The sequence below is a fragment of the Lepisma saccharinum genome, chromosome 4 (genome assembly GCF_977018435.1).
Source record: "Lepisma saccharinum chromosome 4, izLepSacc3.1, whole genome shotgun sequence".
NCBI classification, from domain to species: Eukaryota; Metazoa; Arthropoda; class Insecta; order Zygentoma; family Lepismatidae; genus Lepisma; species Lepisma saccharinum.
In genome coordinates, this window is record NC_139232.1 from 16,956,753 (window position 1) to 16,982,708 (window position 25,956).

Genomic DNA, 25,956 nt, shown 5'->3' on the forward strand with positions numbered 1-25,956 from the left:
TTGAAATCACTTACGAAATCTCAAACACTAAAGTGATTACATATTGATTTTCTTTTACAGATATTGTTAACTTCATGATGGAAAAAGCAGATTATCAATACGAATCCTATGTCCTTGTACTTGGACAAACCAATTTTAGCCATATTGTGAAAAGAGAGGAATTGATACTAGTGAATTTTTACACATACTGGTGTCATGAATGTCGACTGGTATGTTCGAGTACCAAATTATTTTACTAAATTAATAGTAATATGTTTTTCTATGAAAGTATTACACAATCACGTAGCTATGTCATGTTATAAGTATAGATTATCGAAATCTCGTAAATATTAGACAATTGATTTTCGCAACTTTGCTGTGAATTATTGATAACTTATAGAACTTATAATGTTAAATATTCATACGTATACATAGATAATATTGGCTTTATAATGTTTACACTGATAGAAGTTACTTTTTACATCTGATTTCAGCTTGCTCCAAAATTTGAAGCAGCGGCAATGATGTTAAGACAGAGCAATGATAATACTTTAGCGAAGGTAGATGGAATGCAAGAACGTTCTTTGATTGAGAAATACAAAGTGAACACTTTACCAACGTTGAAGGTATTTATTCCGTTTATATAATTTTCATATGTTTTCATCACGAAAGATAATATGATTCCAGATAATAGCAGTGATGGTATTAATTGCGCTGCAACGCCCTGATTTGAACAAATGAAATAAAATCCTTTCTATGAAACATTAAATAAATCCATGAGGGTGTAAAATAAAAAGAACAACTAATTTTTCATATTTTGTGTCTCTTTTCTGCTACTTTTGAATAATCGTGACGATGAGGTTCAATGATGATTCATTGAAATTGATATAATGATACTCGAAACGAACAAGTCGGGACACAAACTAGGAACCTTGTCCCGCTTGGTCACTGATGCAACGTGGAACGTGGCTGATATGAATTAGGAAGTTATGATAATTAGTCTAATTAGCAAGGGTTACTTTTTCTTACGATAGTGTATATGTTGAATGGTTAATTGCAACAAAATGGTTCAAGAAAAATATTTAGTTATTAATTTCATACTTTTCAAGTTATACATATTCTTTTATATTTCTCCTAATTATTCCAATTTCCACCCATGGATTTGGCTGCAAGTCCACCAGCTCCTTTTCCATATAGCGCAGGTTAGCGAGGCTATACCCAGATAGCACAATCTTGAAGCAAACTTTTCATGTGAAGTGAACAAGCGTGCTGCAAGCATATGATGGCAAGCTTAAGCATGCATCAGGCTTGGATCAAGCCAACAGTTACCGCGTGTCAAAATTGTAGCAAGCTTGTGGCAAGCTACCTCTCGCTTGCTACAAGCTTTCGTACTATCTGGATACAGCCTGGACCCACAAATCACTATAACCCTATTTACTTGTGGTGTGTGCCACTATACAGCATCAGTTTTCATCATATATGGAGACGTTAATGCACAGATATTTTATTGCTTTTAGTTTCGAGAGTGAGTTGATCTCAACACAAGTTTTATTCAATCGCTCTTTTTTAATTCACTTGACTAGCTACAAAGAAACCGTTGTATTTATGTTATTTAATATTTTATTTGTTACAGCTATTTCGTTACGGAAGAGAATGTGGTTACGATGGGCCAAGAACAGAGCAGGGTATTGTTTCTTACATGAAAGAAATGAGGAAACTACCATCCAAAGAAGTTTCAACCATTTCAGAGTCAAAGAACTGTAATCACAAGGAAAAACCCACGATTTTTGGCTTCTTCAAAGATAGTTGGTCAATTTATAATGCATTCATTGATGCAGCAAATGTAGTGAGAGGTAGGTAGCAAAAATTTAGGCTCTATAAATAACATTGTGCCCACAACTTACATAAAGTTATTTGTGACACCTAGGCTGTGTATCACATTTATTGTCATGGATCAATACTTCGTTGAAATATCTAAAATTTTACTCGAATTTACATCATATCAGGAACGGACTCGATGGAGGAGGATGATCCCAGAAATCTTCATTGATCTAAGTGAAGATTTCGCAATATCTAACAGAATCTCTAGTTTTCATTCATATTTCGCCATCTTTTTAGTTTGTTTCCTTTTAACGAAACAGGGTAAGCCCAAAGTAAATAGACAGTTTTACAGAAACAAGAGTTTTAATAGCATGGCTGAAATACTTACATGATTGGAAGAGAATGTCTTGGATAAGTTACAAATTATGTGCCATTCTTTTGTAACACGACAGATATCGATGCGATAGTCCAGTTCTCCTCAAACACCAATTTTTCCCTTGCACAGACAACCAGTTTTCTCAAACTTCGTGCTGCAATCGTAGATGGATTAATTGCCCTGTGGATGGGTGCTTGCCATATCTTGTTCTAAAACGCGCTGTACGACAGTAACAGAATTTGTTTTTGCAAATTCAAACAGACAGAAAGCGTTTTCTACCTGGCTAGGGGCCATATTGCTCGACTGACGTCAAGGGCGCTCACGTGATGGAGACGCGACGTCGTGAAAAAAAAAAACCAAACGAAAAGTGGAGGTCGTAAATTTGAAGACTTTCTCCATAAAACAGTACCATTGCTTCCTGATAAAACAAACAGTTTTTGATTTAAAAAGCGTTTCATATGTCCATTTCTCTTAGGCTCACCCTGTATATATTATTCTTATTACGTGGTACCCGTTCCTCTCTCCTAGCTAACATTACAGCGCACAGCATTGCTTAAACAATGATACTATTTCCGAGCTAGTAAAAAGACTCATAGGAGGCAGGTGTGGATTTTTGCAAGGGTCTCGCATACAGCGCCTAGAATAACGTAGTGTGTAAAACGGCATGGTTCTGCGCTCTCTGGCTGGTTCCACTCGAAAATGATCCGCTAGAGGCGCTGGTGTTGACCCCGGTGCTTGGTGTTCGACTGCTTATAATGGAAGTAAATAGAGTTTTCGCTGCAACGTCTGATTCTTTTACATGAAGCATTTCTATGAATGTGATAATTGCTATGATATTTGGTACAGTGGTCGCGAAGATATTAACGAACATTCTAGACAGTCGACCACGTCATGTTATCGTCATACTTTCGTTAATAATACGGGAGAAAAAATACGCGTGGAATGTTCTTGGCAACTAAATTTTTGTGTATGAATTAGATTCATTATTATTATCATCATCATCATCATTTCTTTTAAAGATATACACACTGAAGCATTTGTATTTTTGATATTTACTGTCTCTTTTCTTCCGCTTTAAACTAATCGCGGCGATGATGATGATTGCATGAAACGACAAGGGGAACCCCACAAAACTTTCTTAGTGCCATCGACATGAGTGTAAGGCAACTTTCAAACCAATGGGACAAGCGACACGGGATGTTCAAACTGTCACACTAGTGACACACACTTCCAGACTGTAAAACGTCATGCACATGAGAGTCCAAACAGCAAACGACACGTTCATGTGGCGTATTCGCGTGCTACTTTTTACTTCGGTCGGAAAGCTCCTCAAAGGAAGGGCGCTGAGACCGAAGCGACGCGCTACAGGGGGAGTTCCCAACTAAGTGACAAGCGATAAACCGCACATTACAACAACAGATCTAGGCGACACGATAAGCCACACGTGTCGCTTTGTCGCTTCTGCGTCGCTCAAACTGGGCCATTTCCTCAATAGCTTGCAACATGTTCCCGTGGTTTGTTGTTCGCGCATGCGCAATGCAATGAGTGTCTTGCTTTAGGGAGATTGCGCACCAAAGCGACAAGTGGCACGCGACACTTATCGCTTGAGGATTTCACCAACCGAACGCTGGCCTGCGCTTCCCGTCATGCCGCTACGATGTGAAATGTTGCTCTTGATTGGCTCCTTTCCAAGCAACATGTGTCACTTCGGTATGAAAGTTGCCTTGGACCGAATGACCCGTGTCGCTTTGATGTGAAATCCTCGTATCGTTTGTCGCGTGTCGCTTTGGTGTAAAATCTCCTTGAGGAAACAGTGCAGTCAGAGCTTTTGTCCCTACGGTTCGAAAGGCTGCATTGATTTCCGACTGCTCGCTTTCAAGCGACATTTGTGGTTTGTCGCTTCGGTATGAAATATCTCTCAGGATACTATTTATATTCTAATAACATAGAAAAATAAACTCCAATACACAGTCCAAGACCTGACGTCCGGAATCACATTGCGATGTTTCTTCTTGTGTTACGCATGCTATTTATTTATTCATTTTATTTTACTTTTCTTTCCAAATTAATGCCATTTCGTGACTGCAAATCACTCCACAAATATAACTGTTTCCATCAATTCACTTACCGCATTTCTAGAGAAACAAATCTACACAATATATTCCAAAAACTAACTAAGCCGCATTACTGTCATAACAAAATTAGCACCTGGGTCGATCGCACTGCCATCTACTTGTCATCGTCTCGGGGAACCAGTTTCTTGGGTCGTTTTCCACACTGCGTTATTCAAGGCGCTGTAGTCTCGCATAACAGGAGTGTTATCGGAAGTCAATCTTCATTCCGTTACAGGATCATGTTCTTACTGACATCTAGGAGTGTCTTCCACAGAATGTATTTGCTATTGATGTTGGTGATTATTAGGGCTCGAAAGTTGATGACCTAAAAAATCTTTAAAAAAATACCTATAGAGTGACCTTAAAATTATTAAAAAAAACGACCTGAAAATGATTTCCGCCCTTAAATTAAGAGCTTGATTTTGTCATAAATTACAAGAGACTTGTTGAATGATTTGATAAATTCTGTTGTTTTGTGGTTTAAACTATATAAGCAATGGCAAAAAAGCAATTAGGTGCTAATGTAATTCTATTTATTTTTACATCAAGGTTACATAAAATACTCCGCAAGGTTTTTCTGTGCAAGTCATTCACCTTCTTTCAGAGTGGGCCTTGGACGATACAGCATCTGAAAATACAGTTTTGTTTCGTGTGCATCACGTTTATATTTTTTAATGTGCCTAATTTTACATTAAAATCACACATTAAAGCGAGAATAGTGACCAACAAAGGCTTCACCCAAAGTGTTTTAAGTTTGCTGGAAGAGAAGTAAATTTATCACAATTAATTACATTGCCAAAGATTTCAGTTAAAAATAATATTGTGCTTTTGCATTGATCTTACTATTAATGACGTACTTGCTAAAATGACCATGTTAGGGAATTTTTAAATATGTAAGTTATGCTAGCAAATGCATTGTAAATTCATGAAACAACTGGGAAAGAGAATAGTTAAACTAAAAAAAATGACAAAAAATGCAATAAAAACAGCAAAAGTACTGATAAATGACCTCAAAATAACCGGATGACCGGAAAATGCAAAAAAATGCAAAATGAAAACAATGTTTTCTGGTTCTAACTGAAGTGAAACGTGCTACTATCAGGTTTAACATTGTCTTCAAAGCCCATAAAAAGAGAGAAAGACGATTCTTCATCAACTTCCTAGTCCTAGTGATGATGGCTTCTGTGGAGACTAGCTGAATGTCAACGATCCTTCCTTGAGACAAGGTTGAAAGTGAGATCTAGTTGGTGGCAGCAAACTGTGGCAAGAGATTAAGAGATGCGGTTGCAACCAGGCCCGTAGCTAGAGGGGGGCAGGGGGGCGGCTGCCCCCCCTGAGAGCCTGCTTTGCCCCCCTGTGCAAAATACTGAAGACATCCCTACTTGGAATTCTCACTAACCTTTACAATTATATCCTGTGTTACTCTAGCAACATAACAAAGACATTTATTGACTTTGTGATTTATTAGGGTGTGTGGGATTCCGTATAATGTCTTATCAGGATTGGGGGGGGGGGGAATTCCCTTCTAGATTCAGACTACGGGAAATGATTTCGCAATTTTCAGTATCTAGAACAGTTGTGACATTTTGAATAGTCTTGTATTAAACCTTTATTAAGCCTAATGAATTTGGATGTGTTGCTATGAACTTTGAATTGCTTAATATTTGTTTCACAAGTCTACCTTTTGGTAATAGTGATTCATGTGGTAGAGAGAGGGAGTGGATATTTGATATTGGTTACTTAGCGTTGCACTTCTAGCTAATCGCAACAATGAGTGACGACGTGAAATTGATGAAGAGAGACTCATAAACAGTGCCGCAACCACATGCGGACATGGGACATTTGTCTCCCCCCCCCCGACCTTGGACAGAATTCCATTCTAGGGGAAGCAAGCATTGAAGTAAAAAGACAAGACTAGGAGAATCTAAGAATAGCAGGACAATAGGATACTCATGATGTAATTAGTTTTTACGTGTTCCTTGCATTTTTCTTCCAGACGGCGAAGGGCACTTGTAAAGGGCACAGAGGGGCATTGCCCCCACCCTCGATTTCAAATTTTATATTAATAAATATATATTTCGTAAAATTTTCTTGCTCGCTTCTCTCGCAATTTCTGCTGTTCTTATAGTCCAAGTTCAGAGGCATAGCTATGGGGCGGCGGGAGTCAGCCCTGGGAGCAAAACGATATAGATATGAAAAGAAAATGTCAAAGAGAATGCCATGGTGCGCCGTAAAATTATTTGCGCCCTATTAAAACAATTTCTTTCTATAAAATTTAATAATAATTGAGGACTAAAAGTGATAAACGTTGTAAGTGCCAAAAGCGAAAGTTTTGGGAAATCTCATCGTTCCGCACATCAGCCCGTAAGAACGTTCACACTAGTGACATCTTTACACGCCCTTTGAACTACTTAGAGGGCTACCAGCCACTTTCCACGTTTACCACATTATTAAGCATGGCACATTTCACAGTTTAACTTGGAAAACGGTGTTTGAATTATTTTGGCACTTACAGCGTTTACCAATTTTAGTCTTCAAATATTAATGATGACACTGCAATCCAAGAAGTCATTTATATATCAAGGGATTCCTATTTGTTTGTCAGGTGTCCAAACATGTATTTCAACTATAATATAATACAATTCACACAATATTTGCAAAATTGTTAACTTAACCAGTAGGCGAGTATTGTCTGCAGTGATGCAAGAGTCTCCCCTTTGAAGGAAATAGAGTCCGTGGTGGACTAAGGGACCCTTGTTTTAATGTTTTAGCAAGTACAAGAAAATGCGTTGCAAATTTTTACACAATTCATCAAAGTGTAGATAATATGTAACCATTATTATTTAATTAATTCGATTTTTCTTGCATAAGAAAACACAATGGTGTTGTTGGATTCTCGTTAGATTCCTATGAGCGTAAAAGGAAACTATAGAGAAACATTATGAAGCATGATTTATAAAGGACTTCCTTAATCAGTTCTGCAGAGAAGCCCAAAGCTGTTGGTACATATTAATCGTCTATTAACATTATCGACCTGTAAATATCAAGTAGATACAGTCCCTACGTATTAGACTAGTTATGTTAAATTTTATATTCTTTATCAATCTGACAAGGTCATTATCGAAATATTGCTATTTGATGTTGCTCGAAGTGCTTTTTGTTCGTTCCAGTTTCAAGATATCATCGCTTTTCTGTTACTTATCTCTTTTGGGGGAGGGGGCAAGTGCCTCTGTTTATCCTGCTATATCTGCCAATGCGGCACAATATATAAAAAAATTGCCTCCTCTAGGATTGACTTCGCCCCCCCCCTATAAAGAATTCCTGGCTACGGGCCTGGTTGCAACAGTTGCGGTTCATGTCTTCCTGGCCAAGATAGGGAGCATTGTAAGCATTTTAAAAATGTGATGATATCTGCCTCGAAGGTTCGTTCAAGGTTGACCGGGACTTTTATTTCTGCAGAGGAAATAGGTAGCAGAAGAAACACCAAACTATGTCAATTTTTCAAAGTATTCTCCGTGCGCGCCGAGGCACCGTTGCCATCGTTCTGGCAGCTCCCGAATTCCTTTGGCGTAGAAAGAACTTGGTTGTTGTCGTAGCCACTGGAGGACATCGCTCCGCAGTGCTTCGTCTGTCGTGAATTTCTTCCCTCCCAGATGGTCTTTAAGGGGTGCAAACAAATGATAATCACTGGGGGCTAAATCCGGACTGTAGGGGGGATGGGGCAGAACTTTCCAGCGTATTTCGGCCAGAGTTGTTGTTGTCACATTGGCCGTGTGAGGGCGGGCATTGTCATGGAGAAGAATGACATTTCCAGACAACATCCCAGGTCTTTTCTTGCGAATGGACTTTCGTACAGCACCACTCAACAATGTGGAGTAATACTGGGCATTAATCGTGCTCCCTTTGTCCAGAAAATCCACATGGATAACGCCTTTCATGTCCCAGAAGACACTTGCCATGATCTTTCCAGCGGACGGCTGCGTTTTGCTTTTCTTGGGGGGCGGGGAACCTTTATGCCGCCACTCCATGCTGCGTCTTTTGGTCTCTGGGGTTGAATTGTGCAACCATGTTTCATCACACGTGATGATGGATTGCAACAATTCATCACCTTCTGCTCGAAACCGATTCAGAAGCTGTTCACAGACCGTCCTGCGTGTCCACTTCTGATCGAATGTCAGCTGGCGGGGAACACACCTTGCACAGATTTTGCGGAAGCGTAAGTGGTCGTGAATGATTGTCTCAATATTCCCGACACTGTTACTCGCCGGTTCTCAAGAATCATTTGCTCAACACGTGCGGTATTCACTGGTGTGACTGCAGTCGGGCGAATGTGTCCATGCGCTTCACTTGTCACCAGCTCCCGTCCTTCGCGAAACTGCTCACACCATTCGTACACTCATGTCCGCGACATCGTTTGTTCACCATACTGTGCTTGCAATCGTCTGAAAGTCTCAGCTGGTTTCCCTTTCTCCTTCACGAGAAATTTGATTACACACCGCTGCTCCACAGGCACAGACACACTGCTTGCCGCCATGTTCGCTGCAACTGCTGCGCATGCGCGAAATACGTCATGCCGGGCGCTAGTTACTCGCGAAGGAATACATTACGTCACCCGCACGTTTCATGTTGATCCGGCTATTCATCGATTTTTTACGTACGAAAATCCCGGTCAACCTTGAACGACCCTTGTACACTGCCTTCTTCGATTGTTAGCTACATTCCCTGCGAGTCTTGCCATAGATTAAAGAAGCTTTTCCACTCCCGACTTCTCAAAACTTGGTTAAGATCCCACACGGGCAAACGGCGTTTAATAACATCCATTTTGATATAGGCTAATATCATGTGTTGACGAAATGATACAGAGCTTTTCGAAGAACAAAAAGAGGAGATTAGACTTAGGCCATGCTTCTTTATTTTTGTCAAGGTCCTGATTTATTATACTTAACTTGTACATTTTCTTTTTGTGAGACATAATATACCGGGTGTCCCAGAAGTAATGGGACAACTCTGCATGATCTATTGGTCTACGTTTATTGAACTTGGTACACATAGAATAGAAATAGTTTGAAGAAACCGTATGATTAGTATTAACACATTGAGAGTGCACTACATAGTTCATAGCAAGTGTTCAAGTAGTGCACCATTTATGTAAAATAAAAAAGTTTCATGTTAGAATTAATACAAGGGTAAAAATAAACAGAAATCAAATGCAGTTTTTACTTGATTAGCCAATTTTTAAAATAAACTGTTTCATCCAGCACCCAGGAAAGTTTCATCCCGATGGGTGATACTCAGATACGACAACGTTATTGTTCCAGAATGACCCCCGTAATACATGTGCACTATCAATAAAATAATAAATTTGTTTGTCGCCTACTTAAACAAATATTTGATTATCAGAAGCTACGTTTTGGTTACTTCAATTAAACATTTTTTCTTCGTCAAGAGCTGCTGATATTTGAGGGCGACTCAGATATCGTGTAGAAGCATCCTGAAGAGTAGACAAGAGACACGCAGATGCATGAGCGTCAGTTGTTTGAAAAAATGTAGTGTTGTATGGAACAATATTTCAAAAGAAATAACAGCAGGAGAGAATATTAGGTACCAAGAAATATGAACCCTCCATCCTGTTAACTTCAATAGCACATTATAACATTTCAAAAATGCAAATAAATATGTACTCGTATATTAAAAATTTGGTTAAGTGTTTGTAGTTAAATTACAATGAACTTAACAACCATGATCACTGAAACAGAACCCACCTGATAACAATTTGTCCAAACTTGTACTTACCCAAACAAAAGTTCTTGATTATATAATATCTGCCTGAATTTCGGTAATTTTTTGAAAATATTGTATATAACCTACATTCAAAAGTTTAGTATACATGCTTTACATTTATTATAACTTTAAATTATAATAGCATTTCCTTATTTAAAAAAATAAATACGATGAAATAAATTCTAAAAATAATTTTGCTTGGATGGAAGTTTTTAACATTATGGAGTAATTATCCACATGTTTTACTCTTTATTGTTTTTATAGGAAGGTTTAATTTTGCCCATACTTTCAAGAAAGAAATAGCTGAATATTATGGAGTGGAAAGAAATACAATAATTTTGCGTCAACCTAAAATTTTTCGTTCAGAATATGAAGAGGAATCTCATAAATTTAACAAGGTAATTTTAGGCTAATAATTGCGAATCAATATGTATATTATATTTCTAATTTATGTTACGAAATATCAACACATTTTTTCTCACAGTTCCTTTTTTAAAATTCTCATCATTACATAGAAATGCTAGTAGGCTATTATGTGAATTTATTCAAAATAAGTACTTCCACAGATAAACATATGTTTAGCTGTGGTACATCTATATTCTATATTTTACATCTACACTTATAATAATGTATTAACATGAGAAAAAAGAGCATTGTTCACATCAGGGGTTAATTATTGTATCTAATATTTATATTTTATTATTTCAGGAATCTGGCAGTATTGATGATATTTTAGACTTCATTGGGAGATATTGTACACCTTTAGTGGGCCATAGGACAAAGCTAAATCAAAATGTGATGTATTGGAGAAGACCACTTTTAGTGCTCTATTACAATGTTTACTTTTCTGGCCAATATTTAGAAGGTAACTATAATTAAAATGTGTTTTATTATACGTGGGTTGGAAATTTAATAGTGCCAATTATATATTCTTAAATGATACAAATGAGATACCTCTGTGAAACTTTTACAGCCCTACGATGTAGTCACCAGCATTGTGTACAACCGTTGCCAGCGATGTGGAAGTCGTTGTATTTCTGTAGCAGCGCCTGTTCTGTTGATTTTTCGAATGGAGCGGTATATTGCCTGAAGAATCTCTGGAACAGTTCGGAAGCGAATGCCCTTCATCTCAAGGATCAACTCAAAGTCACAGGGGCTGGTAGAGCATTGCCAGCCCCATCGAACTAACAAATCAGCCACAGGTTGCAACGCAGGTCGCAGGTCATGTTCCAAAAATGAACAGTAATACTGCGCATTGACGGTATGTCCTGGAGGTACGGCGAGAATCACAAGAACTTTAACATTGGTGGGGTTCTGACTAGGAATGGCCAAACGGATCCGGATCCGGATCCGGGTCTGAAAGTTTCGGATCTGGATCCGGATCCGAAAATCCGGAATCGGATCCGATTCCGGAACTATCTCAATCCCATTATAATATTACCACACCTTAAAAGGAATTATGATCTTCGATTACAAAGAAATATGGGTCATTCCATGTCAAATCATCCAGAATTTTGTGAAAATGTCACCCATCATCTCCGATTTTGATGAAATTCGGTATACTTATAGAACTTTTCATGCTGATTACAAAAATGACAACTTTTTTGAGATTGGTCAAGGGGTTCAGAAATTACGCGATTTTAAAAATCTCCCTGTACGCCACATACGGCTCCACTTTGAATGACATGCATTAGGCTATAAATTATAGTATCTTCTCTCAGGTTTGCCGTAGAAACTTCAAGTTTGATTTATTTTGCTCAGGATAGTGTAAGCTTTCATTTAAATAAGGTTTCTGATCAGTGTATCAATAATCATGTATTTTATGTATAGTTTCATGTATTTTTTAGAAAAATAAATGACTAACTTCAAGAGCGAATTTCGTGCAATGCCCCCCCTTCAATTTCACCCAAATTTTATATGCAGGTAGCTGAGAGTGGGTACTAATGCTTGATGGAAAAATTGGGATGGGCGGTTCAGAGACAGGGTGATAAAAAAATCATTTGCATTAAAAGTTAATCTTATCAAAAATACTTATGTATTTAGCACAAAGTCTGAAGTACAATATGTTCTGAGGTATAATATTCAAAATTTCTGTTCACTATGTGTGAAGGTAAGCATAGGCGTAACCTGGTGGGGGCAAAGGGAATCATTTTCCCTATCCAAAATTTATAGATTAATTAAAACCTAAAAATAATAATTGCAGTGGAACCCCGATTTCAAGTTCCTCGATTTTACAATTCCCTGCATTTTACATTCAATATTGGTGGTCCCAACATAGCAAAATTTTCCTCGGTTTTACATTTTCTCGCATTCTTCGTTTTTTCAGCTTGGTCCCCTGAACAAAGTAAAATCGAAGTTCCACTCTATCTAAGTTAGTTTCAACTGTCTTCAATTTTTTAAAAAAAAATATAATCATAGTCATTAGCATTCCCAAGCTTAGCAAATTTTCTTCGAGAACATTCTTCTTTTTGTGCATTTTATCTCAATATGGAAATTTTTTTATACTCTTCCCGGAGATATGTAATATGAACTAAGAATTAATAATACACATTTGTGCTGATTGAAGTTTTTCCAAATGGAGCTTTTCTTGCCACATACCACAGAAAATCTCCTTGTGATGGGGTGGTTGGAACACTTAGAAGACTTGTATAGACATCAACAGTATCAAGTAACAAGTTCAGCAATGAAGTACCAATTCCATAGAAATAGTATTAGAGGCATAAATTTCTTATTAATCACGTAAGGTGAAATGATAACAACCCGCAGTACAATGTGTCAGCGATTGCAAAGTACTATACAACAGCACCAGGAAGATTAAGTATGCACTGTTTTGAACTTAGGCTACAGGTTAATTACAGTGTTCGGTAAGTTACTTTTTACAAGTAACAGAGTTTCAGTTACTCATTTAAAAAGTAACTCTGTTACAGTTACTGGTACTTTGAAAGTAACAGTTACTTTACAGTTACTGTGAAAGAAACTTACAGTTAATGATCATTGATTCGTATAAAAATTACAAATTGTGTTTCTAGTACATAATCCGTATGTCTTCATATACCTACATTTCTACTGCAAATAAATGATGAAACACAGAATCAACTTTGCTTCAACGATATTAATTAAGAAATCATTTGAATGCTGACCACGGTATTTTGAATATGGTGTCATTGATTACACTTGCACCTATTTCTTTCTCCTCCATTCCAAGTTCAACAAAATCCAAAGATCCACTCCTTCGACGATGACTTTTTCCTAGCTCGACAGTCCACCTAAAACACTGAAGTTTTCACATACAAGTAGATATGAATTGAAGTAAAGCGTGGATGAAGTTAGCATGTAACAAAGCATAGCTTCCTTGACAGGCCAGCAATTCAAAGAAAATCCTTTTACGTAGCATCCAGAGAAGGTACAGATATATTTGTTTTACAGTTGGGAACAGAAAATGTGAACGGCACAATTTATAGTGCATGAAATTTTGGCAATGCATAGAATACAATCGAGTAAGTATTTTTCGGTACTATCTTCATGGGCGTAACTTGGGAACTTGGGAACTATCTTTGGTTGAGAGAATCAAAGTTTTCAGTCCCATAAAAATAGTCTCAAAGATTATTTGCTAAATACATTTGAAAAATCACAATAATTACTCTTTTTCTGTATGTTCCTCAAGTGCCAGGAGGTTCAAAAACTATATTTAACTTGTAGGTTTTAATTAATCTATAAATTTTGGATAGGGAAAATGATTCCCTTTGCCCCCACCAGGTTACGCCTATGCTTACCTTCACACATAGTGAACAGAAATTTTGAATATTATACCTCAGAACATATTGTACTTCAGACTTTGTGCTAAATACATAAGTATTTTTGATAAGATTAAAATCGCGTAATTTCTGAACCCCTTGACCAATCTCAAAAAAGTTGTCATTTTTGTAATCAGCATGAAAAGTTCTATAAGTATACCGAATTTCATCAAAATCGGAGATGATGGGTGACATGGACTGGATGATTTGACGTGGAATGACCCATATTTCATTAGTTAGTCCTACAATAATTTTTTTCAAGTGTTGTTCCTAAAATACTTTGCTACGCATCGGCTAACACACTCGTGCACAAAAATAATCTTACTTGTTTAACATAAAATGTCAGAGGTGATTTTGTAAATGCCATTGAAACGAATATGTATTCATTCGAATGTATTGGAAATGAAAACACACATAAATGTGAGACATTCCAGGATGAAACCTTTAACACACATAAGAATATAGAAATGTTATACAAAAATTATACAATTGTTCTACAGTTAAAGCTTAAAATAAAACATTATAATATATGCAGTGTTATATAACTACAAAGTGTAAGACTAACAAGGGAGATTATCTAAGTGTCCCCCTCCGATTTCCACGAAACTTGGTAGGCGTATAGTAGGGCCCAAAGGAAGAAATACGTGTTTTTTGTTTCAGCTAATAACCAGTTTTAGGGTTAAAACCCCCTCAAATGTCAAGATGAGGACAAATTGAAGTGAGGATCTGACCCCTGTGTCCCTCCGATTTCCATTAAACTTGGCAGGTGTATAGTGCGGTCCAATGGAATAAATACGTGTGTTTTTGTTTCACCTAAAAAACTGTTTTAGGGGGCAAAACCCCCTCAAATGACAAGATGAGGACAAATTGAAGTGAGGATCTGACCCCTGAGTCCCCCTCCGTTTTCCACGATACTTGGCAGGTGTATGATGGGGCCCAATGGAAGAAATAAGTGTTCTTTTTGTTTCAGCTAAAAAACTGTTTTAGGGGGCAAAACCCCTTCAAATGTCAAGATGACGACAAATTGAAGTGAGGATCTGACCCCTGTGTCCCCTCCGTTTTCCATGATACTTGCCAGGTGTGTGTATAAACGGGCCCAAAGGAAGAAATACGTGTTTTTTTGTTTCAGCTAAAAAACGGTTTTAGGGGGGAAAAAAACCTCAAATGTCATGATGAGGACAAATTGAAGTGGGGATCTGACCCCTGTGTCCCCCTCCGATTTCCATGATATTTGGCAGGTGTGTGTATAAACAGGCCCAAAGGAACAAATACGTGTTTCTTTGGTTACAGCTAAAAAACGGTTTTAGGCTTAAAATCCCCTCAAATGTCAAGATGAGAACAAATTGAAGTGTGGATCTGACCCCTGTGTCCCCCTCCGATTTTCATGATACTTGCCAGGTGTGTGTATAAACGGGCCCAAATGAAGAAATACGTGTTTTTTTGTTTCGGCGAAAAAACTGTTTTAGGGGGCACCCCCCCTCAAATGTCAATATGAGGACAAATTTAAGTGGACATTTGACCTATGTGTCCCCCTCCGATTTCCATGAAACTTGGCAGGTGTATAGTGGGGCCCAAAAGAAGAAATACGTGTTCTTTTTTTGTTTCAGCTAAAAAACTGTTTTACAGGGCAAAACCCACTCAATTGTCAAGATGAGGACAAATTGAAGTGGGGATCTGACCCCTGTGTCCCCCTCCGATTTTCATGAAACTTGGCAGGTGTATAGTGGGGCCCAAAGGAAGAAATACGTGTTTTTTCTTTGTTTCAGCTAAAAAACGGTTTTACAGGGCAAAACCCACTCAATTGTCAAGATGAGGACAAATTGAAGTGGGGATCTGACCCCTGTGTCCCCCTACGATTTCCATGAAACTTGCCAGGTGTGTGTATAAACGGGCCCAAATGAAGAACTACGTGTTTTTTTTTTTTTGTTTCGGCTAAAAATCTGTTCTAGGGGGCAACTTACCCTCAAATGTCAAGATGAGGACAAATTGAAGTGGGGATCTGACCCCTGTGTTCCCCTCCGATTTCCATGAAACGTGGCAGGCGTATAGAGTGGCCCAAAGGAAGAAATACGTGTTTTTTGTTTCAGCTAAAAACTGTTTTAGGGGGCAAAATCCTCTCAAATGTCAAGATGAGGACTAATTGAAGTGAGGATCTGACCCCTGTGTCCCCCTCCGATTTTCATGAAACTTCGCAGGTGTATAGAGGGGCCCAAAGGAAGAAATACGCGTTTTTTTTTTGTTTCGGCTAAGAAACTGTTTTAGGGCGCAAAACCAGCCTCAAATGTCAAGATGAGGACAAATTGACGTGGGGATCATCTGACCCCTGTGTCCCCCTCCGATTCCCAATGAATTTGACAGGTGTATAGAGAGGCCCTATGCCCCCTGTTTCTTCCTATGCCATATTTACGTGGTTTCGGGGTCAGATCCCCACTTCAATTTCTCCTCATCTTGACATTTGACGGGAGGGCTCTATACACCTGCCAAGTTTCATGGAAATCGGAGGGGGAGACTTAGACCTCCCTTGTAAGTGTATTAATTAATTACAAATTGCGCACGCACGCACACACACCATATATATATGTGTATGTATATTACAGGTATATAGTACGTATATATGTGTATTAGCAGGTAACAATATGGTATAAGCACATTCTTACTTTCGAAAGAAGCGCATGTGGGATGGCAAAACGGATCCGGATCCGAAAATTCCGGATCCGGATCCAAAAGTACCGGATCCGAATCCCAAAGTTTTGGATCCGGATCCGAGAATTCTGGATCCGGATCCGAAAGTACCGGATCCGGATCTGAAAATTCCGGATCCGTAGATTCGGATCCGAAAATTTTTTGGATCCGGATCCGCCAGGATCCGGATCTGGCCATCCCTAGTTCTGACCACACAATTTTAGACCGCCAACTCCAACGGTACTCTATTCCTTTCGTCACTGCGCATGCGCCTAGTGTTGGAAGGAAGATTCCATTTACTGGGAGGTAGCTTAGGTATCAAACTTACATGTGTAAGTGAAAAGCATCAGTTCCGCTTCATGGCGTATATACAACAGTGTTGCCACTATTAAATTTCCAACCCACGGATATAAAAAATGTGTAAATTTAGAATTAACTAAAATCGTAATACAATGGTGGAAGTGAAGGCACGAGGAGACTGTCCAGTATTGAGTTTGAGTTATTTGCTTAAAATCCACTTTATGCGCAGAAAGGATAATCGGGACTGGATCTACAGTTTAAAGTGGGATCCGAACCACTATGTGCCTTGACCGGTGTCTGTCTTCTTAGTAAAGATACCTATACTTCATAATTTACATCAATATTTAGAAGCATAAGAATATAACTGTTGCCCCACCAAATATAACATTTTCTATACTCACATTTATGCTAATATTACGCATATACATATAATGGTGGCTTATTATGTGCTGTTTCTGCTTTTGAAATAAATAAAAAAGAAGGAAAAGTGTTTTTTCTGAAGCGTTTTAATTGTATTACATTTTAGGATGAGTGTTACATAGAAAGCATGTCAGAATAGAATATTTCAAAGTTGTCTACACCTTCTCAAGGTACTCAGTCACCAAGCACACATTTAACTAATCACAGCATGATTAATTAGTGGGCAGTTGTCAAACTAGAGATACAATAAAAGGGAGGGGCATAGCTCATGGAACGTATTGATATATCTTTCTTTCTACTTCGGTCATTTTACGTCCCTTTTCCTGGACCTCCCTCATGGCGCAGTGATGCGTCGTTGCCTTGTAATCAAGGGGTCCCAGGTTCGATTCCCGGTGGAGGCACAAGTGGCTCGGATCCCACTTTAAACTGTAGGTCCAGTCACGATTAGCCTTACTGTGCATAAAGTGGACTTAAAACACCAACTCAAACCCAAAACGTCCCTTTTCTACCACTTTGGTTATAGCTTGACGATTAATGTTGAATTGGTGAAGTAAATGATGGAACAAATGCGATCACCCATGGGGGAATAATATATCTTATAAAATTTCTAAGTGGAATCTGAGAAATACGTATATCAATTCTAGCATCTCTAAAAAAGACCAGAGATTTAATGCCAACTCATGATGATGTCCTAATTTTGTACAACCTGCTGTTTAATTTTATATGTATATATTTAATTTTGTAAATTTGTATCTCCTATTTTGACATAGTGATGTACTTGGTTATCATACTGTGCTAATCACTTTAATAATAATAATAATAATAACAATAGTAACAATTACTATTACTATTATTATCATCATCGTCATTAACCTTTCAAGATCATTTAGAACAGGCTCGATGGCTAAGGGAGTTAAGAGCTTGACATTCGGGTTCTCTACCGAAGTTTTACAGTTCAAATCCCAGCGTGGACATAAGTATTCTTTGTCAGTGTCCCTTCATCAATATCACCATCGTCGAGGTTAACCAAAAGTGGGATAGGAGCGACGCTAAATAATAAAAATAAAAAGTCAAGATCCTTTGAGTTCGAATATATTTTATGTATTGCCTCACGGAATATTTTTTCCCCAGTAATTGTCGGAATTCTTACAGAAACTCAACACGTGAGGCAAAAGATATTGCCATTAGCCAACGAACTTCGCAATGCAGTCACATTCGCTGTTTCAAATGAAGACGAGTATCAGGACGAACTGGAAATACTTGATCTTGACGATACCGGGTCTGATGTAGTTGCAGGCATTTTCACTGATTATCATTATTATCGTCATGACCCAGATGATGAACTGGATGTTAATGATTTGAAAGAATTCGTCAACAATGTTCTATCAGGTACGTAATTTTTCATTGATATTTTCTTCTCTGCACTTTCGGGAAATATATGGAATGCAATTTTTTAAATTTTTCGTAGGATGTAGCTTCCAGATACCCACGTAGAGTACTAACAGCGTCTCCTGGCGCTCTCGTGTAAAATAAATACTTCTCCTATATGAAGAAATTAGAATGTAGAAATGCTCATTAATGTCGTCGCAGAGCAAGCTGTCCTTTTCCCCACAATTGACGCCTCTGCAGTTACGTATGCAATAACTCGACACAACTGTAGCTTAATCTCTATAATAATTCTTCTTATCTATTGCCTCTACCCTGCCTATTTATGTTACACTAATCGCGAAGATGAGAATGAAATAATGGAAAGGACATTCACAAAGAAACGCCAAGCATACATGCCGAGGATTCGGGCCTGGGACGCGTCAGTGGCGAGGTCTTGAGTCAATCACTCAAGGTGATCGGCCACTGAGGCAACCATTGATATTATATTATTGTATTATCTATAATAATATGTACTGTACGTGTGTGTGTATCCACAAAAATAACATGGAATAATAATATAAAATTATCAGTCCATCAGATTGATTGTCGTAGACTCATAATTCTTGTGTTATTCTTTTTATTTGAATAAATTGTAAGTAGAAGTTTGTTTGATAATTTTCTTCCAATGTTTTAAAAGATCTGAGTTATGATTTATTACAACTTTTAGTGACAAACATCCTTGATCTGGTGATGCCTTATTGCTAAACATCTCAATCAAATAAATTCTATAACATTAACATTGTGTTATTTGCAGCTACTACACTAGAAACATGTCGGATACATTCTTCAATAGATATAAGTTACATCAATTTATGCTCATTCTTCCATAAAAATAATACTTACTATTCAAAAGTAAATATGCCCGACCCTGTGGCCGAGCGGTTAGCACATCGCGCTGCAACGCCAAGGGTCCCGGGTTCGAATCCCGGTCGGGCTTGGTTGTTTGTGAATGTCCATTCATCAATTTCATCATTTCATCACTCATCCCCATCTTCGCAAATTAGCCAAGATGCACAAAACGCGAAGTAAAATAAACTAAATCAATCAATCAATCAATCAAAAGTAAATATCTAGCGTAGCATGAAATAGGATCGAATTGAATGAAAATAAGAGAAAGGAAAACATTAATTTTCTTAGCATTTGTTCCTCTTATCACAGTATTTGAATTACATAACAGAAATTAGTTTTCTTTCCCTTATGTAAATTTACAATAATGTAAATTATAAAGAGAAGTTTTCCTGGCTACGAGTTAGAAGGTTTTTCTTGAGATACCAACCAGGTGAAGGAAGGAGCCGCAGTGGTCTATTTGATGTTGACCTCCGTGGCGGAGTGGATAGCGTAGCGCGCTAATACGCCAGGGGCCCGAGGATGTTTGTGTTCGTCTGTTATGAATGAAAAAGAGATTTGAGTTAAATTGATATGTGAGTTTGATGTGTGGGGATGATTGGCGCTTAGGGGTCTTCCTTTTGAAAAAAAAAAAAAAAAAAAAAAAACGGTATGGCGTTCTGATTGCCACGCGGGTTCGATTCTCGGTATGGGTGATCTAAAGTCCGAATTTGTCCGACCTTGTCCCCCGCATGAAGCGGCCCTGTGGCGCACCCAGCCTCAACTCAATGGATACATTGGGGCAACTCTGGGGGCAAAGGCGGCCGGAACGTAGAGCTGATAACATTCCCTCCAAAGCCGAGGTCGAGAATCTGTAGAGCCCTATTCCTACATCAACTAATGGTGCCTTCATGGCACGGTGCTATATGCGCTGGGAACTTTACCTTTACCTTACCGACCAGGTCAATTATAAGTATTCTATGCATTAAGTTCACGAAAGCTAACGTCATTCTCATGTAACTAGAAGAATATCCAGAATGTGGGAATGTCTTCATTATAGTATTGCGTAATATGTTGAGTTTTTCTTGATTTGAAAAAGAAGAAAATATAACGCAATTTTTTTTTTAATTCAAGGGAAGGCTAAACCTCATTTATTTTCACAACCGGTACCTAGGAGTCAAAATGGCCCAATCAGATCAGTAGTGGCTAAAAGTTTTGAAGACGAAGTCCTAAAAGTAGAAAAGGATATTCTTTTACTCCTGTACGCACCAAGGTAAGAATATATGTGAAATATTTTTGCAGTTCTTCCTGATCACCTATTTTGTAGTTAAAGGGCAATGATAACTGTTTTTATTGTAGGCACATGATATGAAATATTAACAAGTCCAAAGTAATTTACCAGAGTGTGCTTGTTCGTATAGTCAGTCACTTCTGAAGAATTGATTCTTATTCTGGAGGTCTCTGATTTCGTTTTATGGAAGGAAGAGATTCAATTTTCCTTTGCCTGTCAGTTTTTGTCATTTTTTTCATTATTGTTGCTGATTTCTGTATTGGCTTATTTCCTAGATGTTTCAGAAAGACAAAAGAGATAATATTTCGTGTATTTCAACTTAAAACTATGAAAAATTAGGTTACCAGTAATGATAACTCTACCCCCTTATTATTTTACAGTTCCTGGAAATTCATTAGCGACCGAAAGACTATGACAATGCACAGTTTACTATTATGAGATGAGTTATTAAATTCACTTTCAAGATAGAATAGGATCGGAAACAATATAACATTACATAATTAAAAAAAATGGAATTTAGAAAGCAAGGGGGTGGGGATCTGAAAATGTTTGAAAATCACTAGTCAGTGACAACGCCAGAAAAAAATAGGAGGCAGAGGGAGCGGGAATATTTTCTGGGGTCTGTTACATTTAGTAAGCACCTAAATATCATGCAAGAACTGCATATTTGGGATAAAATAACAATTATTTACTTAGTTTTTCTTGCACTCTTCTGGCGCTGTCAATGCCTGTGACCTAAAACCCGTAAATACTGGTTCATGATGTGACTTCTGTATTATGAAATGAAATAAGCTCTTTCCTATACCTCCACGACCCTGACCTTTCCTATATGTGGCCTTGTTTCAATGAACAATATGTAATCTAATTGGAACTTTTGCAAGTAATGATCAATTTTTATATTATTTTCTCTTTTTGTTTCTTTATGCAGGTGTATTGATTGTGAAATGATGATGCCACATTACGAGAAATTAGCAAAGGCGATGAAGAGCAGATATTCCAATTTAATTGTAACAAAGCTTGATGGAAGGAACAACTTTGTTCCTCCAGAATTTCCCGTAAAGATTTATCCTCAAGTCTATTTTATCCCGGCCTTTGATAAGAAAAATCCAATAAGTTTTAAAAGAAATTATACTTTTAAGAATTTGGAGGTGAGAGGTCAATTTATTTTATTACATATAAGCGTATGTAACCACGATATTTATATACACATGCACACATACATATTCGCTCACGCATGCGAACACACAAACACACACATGTGTATATACATATATATAATATGCATATTTAACTTTTTAGCTGTAACAAACTTCTAGGTCTTAGAAATGTATTTGTATGTGAATATGTATGTGTAATGTATGATATGTAAAATTGGAATTATGAATTTTTGGAGTTTCTAAGATTATAACGTGGATTACGTTATACGTAATACAAGTGAAAAACAATTACGTAAGCACCAAACATTTCAACATTGAAAATATTGTTTAGGGCACATATTTGGCAATATAAAATTAATTTTATTTCAGAATTAACAAGGATACTTAAAATTTAAATACCGCCCCAAATTGGTCTTCAGTATCTTGCAAATACACAATCGTGATTAAAGAGCTCTTGAATAGTACGATTGGCGCTTTTTCCAAGAAAAAAACTGGATTAGAGTAAGCCTTACACTTGATTCAAGAAGTATTGAACAAAAGTGTTCAAGAAGTGCTAAATTACTCAGTTTATTTTTCATGCTCAAGAATGCTAATGATGATTTTTTTCATTTATTTTCAGAAGTTTGTGAACCGGTACAGTAGCATTATACTAAGTGAGAACGAAGCAATGGGAAAACAAGAAGACTCATATAAGGATGAATTCTAGATATTTTCCTTCTTCTTTCAACTTTAATTTTTGTATATAATAATAATAAAATATTTTGTGACACTAATAACTTACTATCTTATAATTATTTTAAGTTACAACGTAAGGTACTTTATGAAATATGGCAATTATAAAAAAGTATTTAAAAAAAGGTAAAAGGTGCGTGTGTACACATGCCATGAAGGCATATGTAGTGATGTGCAGGTGTAGAGCTCCTTGGAAAATACAATGTGAGTTTTTGAAATTAAAATTAGTATTCTTCCTTGGTCTGAACAATTTTCATTGGCAAATGCAGACGGAGGAATATCATTATTATCGATATTTCAAATACGAGCAAGGATAATACTATATAAGAGAATAAGAAAGCCCTATAAGCCAGGCCGACAGCGGAAATCACTAGGCGGATACGGAAGTTGCTACACGACATTTTCGTCGGATACGGAAGTGGCTAGCGCCCTCAAACTTAAAGCCCTAAAATGATGGACAATTAATGGGATCTGCCCTGTCAAGGTTCGCCATGAGTGTTTGACTAGAAGCTAACTCATAAAACGATCGTATAAATTCAAGTGATTTACACTGTATATTTGTATTACATTTTGTACAGTACTGCGTTACGTCGTGCATATTCAAGCACTTGAAACTTACAATAAAGCTGTTGTATACATTTTAGCTTTTCATGGAACATTGTGACGCATTTCAAAACTCTTATTGACTAACCTGTGATAACGCCCTGGGAACCAAGGACTAAGTTTTTGTTATAAGTACAGTGTGTACGATTTAGTGTGGCTGTATTTTACTTTCTGAACCAAAAATTAGGTTCATTGTGGAGAATTTTAAAGCTTCAGTGATTCCCCTTATGCTCTTCCTGGCATGTTTAGGAATTCAGTGGTGATTGATTTTGTGATTAAGCCTTGTGCTGTAAAAAAAAAAGGGGTTTTATGTCTTGTGTCAAGCATAGTATAGGTTAGGCTAGGAATTGGGTATCCGTGTTAACGTAGACATCTCATTACAAAACCTTTACATGCGTCGTTGACTGAGTATCGTGTAAGATTACACTAGCTTGCTCTTCTACTTCTATATTGATTAATACCATCCTCCAAGAAGTCTCAAAGCAGATCGGTTGAGTTTGATCGCTCTAAGCAAAGGTGCAAACTCTACATCTCTTTTTGTGTGTAATTTAAATTTGTGTAGAATGAAATTTAAGTTTATTTGGAAAATAAATCTTCCTCGTTTCCCACAAATGAGTTTTGCTGGCATAAGTAAATAGTTATTATTTTTTAAAGGAAAACCTAGACATACTATTTACAACATTTTGAAATAGTAAAATGATTTTTAATGTCAGATGGACAAAATGTGCAAGGTTAACTTAAGACGAATCAAATTTTAAAAAAAAACACCTGTATAGTCAACGTTAAACGTTAAAAATTCTTACAGTTTAACATTATATGGGTATGTTCTTCCTCTGAACTTGCATACAATGAATTTTCATTGTAACTCTATAGTACAATATTTCTTCTGTGGTAAATGTACTGCATTATGGGTAGTTTGTTATATTAGTGCAATGGGAAGATATTCCGGTCCTCTTATTGTTAATCTCATTGCATATCACTTGGATTGCAATTCTTTAACTCCAATGTAAATAAAAAATCCGGAAATCAATTACAATACAATGAAGTATTAAGTAAGAATTTTAGTGTAAGAATTAAAATATTCATTGTCTTGGACTTTACGAACACCAGAAACTGTATTTAGTAAATGTATAAGAAATTAGAATATTTTCTCGGTATTTCCTTTTCACAATCCAAGACAAGACACAATAATTTTAATTATTGCTTTATTTATTTATTATATTACATTCCAATGAAAATAGTCGATTCGCTTTTCAAGTATTGAGCTTATCCATCGATATCCGTATTAATCGATAGTTATCACCGTTCGAGTACGTTGTCTTCGCTCGCCAGAAGGTTCTGCTTGTACAGTGCGATCCATGAGTATTGCCATGCAAATTGTCCATCACCATGTTCGTGCACTTTATTTGACCCAATAAGAGCTTCAAGACATAAAAGAAAACTCAAAACAAGCTGTTCACAACTTCTGCACCAGCATACATAAAAATCCATTGCTTTATAACACGTAGGATGTAAGGGAAAAATTAATGAAAATAGCCATGGACAATTTGCACGATTAATACTCATGGATCCCACTGTACGTGGTTTATAAGGCCAAAGAAAAGTATTTGCACATGTCAATAGAGAATATGCTAACTGTCCCATCCTGTAATAGGTAATCCTTGATATGAGTTTCAAATTATTTCTTCAGAAGTGAAAGCAAGCATGTTCAATTTTTTTCAACGCGATTATTTAATTTGAATACTAAAATTATTATAGGTGCATCAGGAACTGAGTCTGTTTTCACCTATGGGGACAGCAGACCCTTAACAGCAACAAAAATAAATTGAGTTAGTGAACTGGACGTATCAAAGTCTCCACTTCAACGAGTGTTATCGAGATGTCGCCTACTTTAAAAATGTAAAGCATATCTAAGAACTAAAATATCACTCGTTTTATAAAAACGGAGGTTGTACGAGATTGGCAAACATACGGATATGATAAAACAAAACTCACTCTTTAAAGGATCATGCTGGTTTTGGATTCACATTCGCAGCAGTGGCGGCGCTATGACCCTCCCCGGAAAAATAACAAATTTACGAATGATAATTTTTTTGGTGATATAAAATGCATACGTCTCCACCTACGAAAAACCCGAAACACCTGGTCGGTTGTCGAAACTTTCGATCACGTCACCGAAGTTCCCGGGTTCGAATCCAGGTGTGGACATGAGTGTTCTTTGTGAGTGTTCTTCAGTAATTCATCTATTAATCACCCATTACCATTCGTCGCGATTAGTCTAAAATTGCAAAAAATCTATCTAAAATAAATATACAAATACAAATAATACACTGAAAAACCGGTGTAGGTCGATTGAGAAAATAGAATATGTGAATGAAAGATACCTAACATTTTGTATGATGTATGATGTTACTCTAGCATTTACACTTTTTTACCTTTTGCTTCTGAAAATTTAAACAATATAATCATAAATGATGAATTGATATATAAGTTTCTACAAACTTGTTTAGTCGATATGTTTATATATTCTTAACCGTAAAATGAGCTGAATTGCACGACAAGTTTGTGAAGCTTTTGAACACTTTTCAGCATGGCCATGGCTAAGAAAGATGACGTCATAATTCATTTTACAACTAACCACGAAGTGTGTGAT

At 37.1% G+C, this 25,956-nt stretch overlaps 1 protein-coding gene across 2 annotated transcripts in view; it reads left to right on the forward strand.

Moving 5' to 3' along the window:
• The window catches only part of LOC145987106 (putative protein disulfide-isomerase A4), a 54,852-nt gene extending 32,164 nt beyond the window's left edge, over positions 1 to 22,688 (forward strand). The window contains exons 4-12 of one of the 2 annotated variants that reach the window (XM_083121581.1): positions 61 to 209; positions 474 to 605; positions 1,613 to 1,832; positions 10,336 to 10,469; positions 10,780 to 10,936; positions 18,420 to 18,656; positions 20,655 to 20,793; positions 21,740 to 21,959; positions 22,588 to 22,688. In XM_083121581.1, the coding sequence (XP_082977707.1) occupies positions 61 to 209; positions 474 to 605; positions 1,613 to 1,832; positions 10,336 to 10,469; positions 10,780 to 10,936; positions 18,420 to 18,656; positions 20,655 to 20,793; positions 21,740 to 21,959; positions 22,588 to 22,674 (1,475 nt within the window). In that variant the 3' untranslated portion in view covers positions 22,675 to 22,688. Of the gene's footprint in view, positions 1 to 60; positions 210 to 473; positions 606 to 1,612; positions 1,833 to 10,335; positions 10,470 to 10,779; positions 10,937 to 18,419; positions 18,657 to 20,654; positions 20,794 to 21,739; positions 21,960 to 22,587 lie in introns of those variants that run through there. The other variant, XM_083121582.1, reaches the window with a different exon arrangement.
• The last annotated feature ends 3,268 nt before the right edge of the window (positions 22,689 to 25,956 follow it).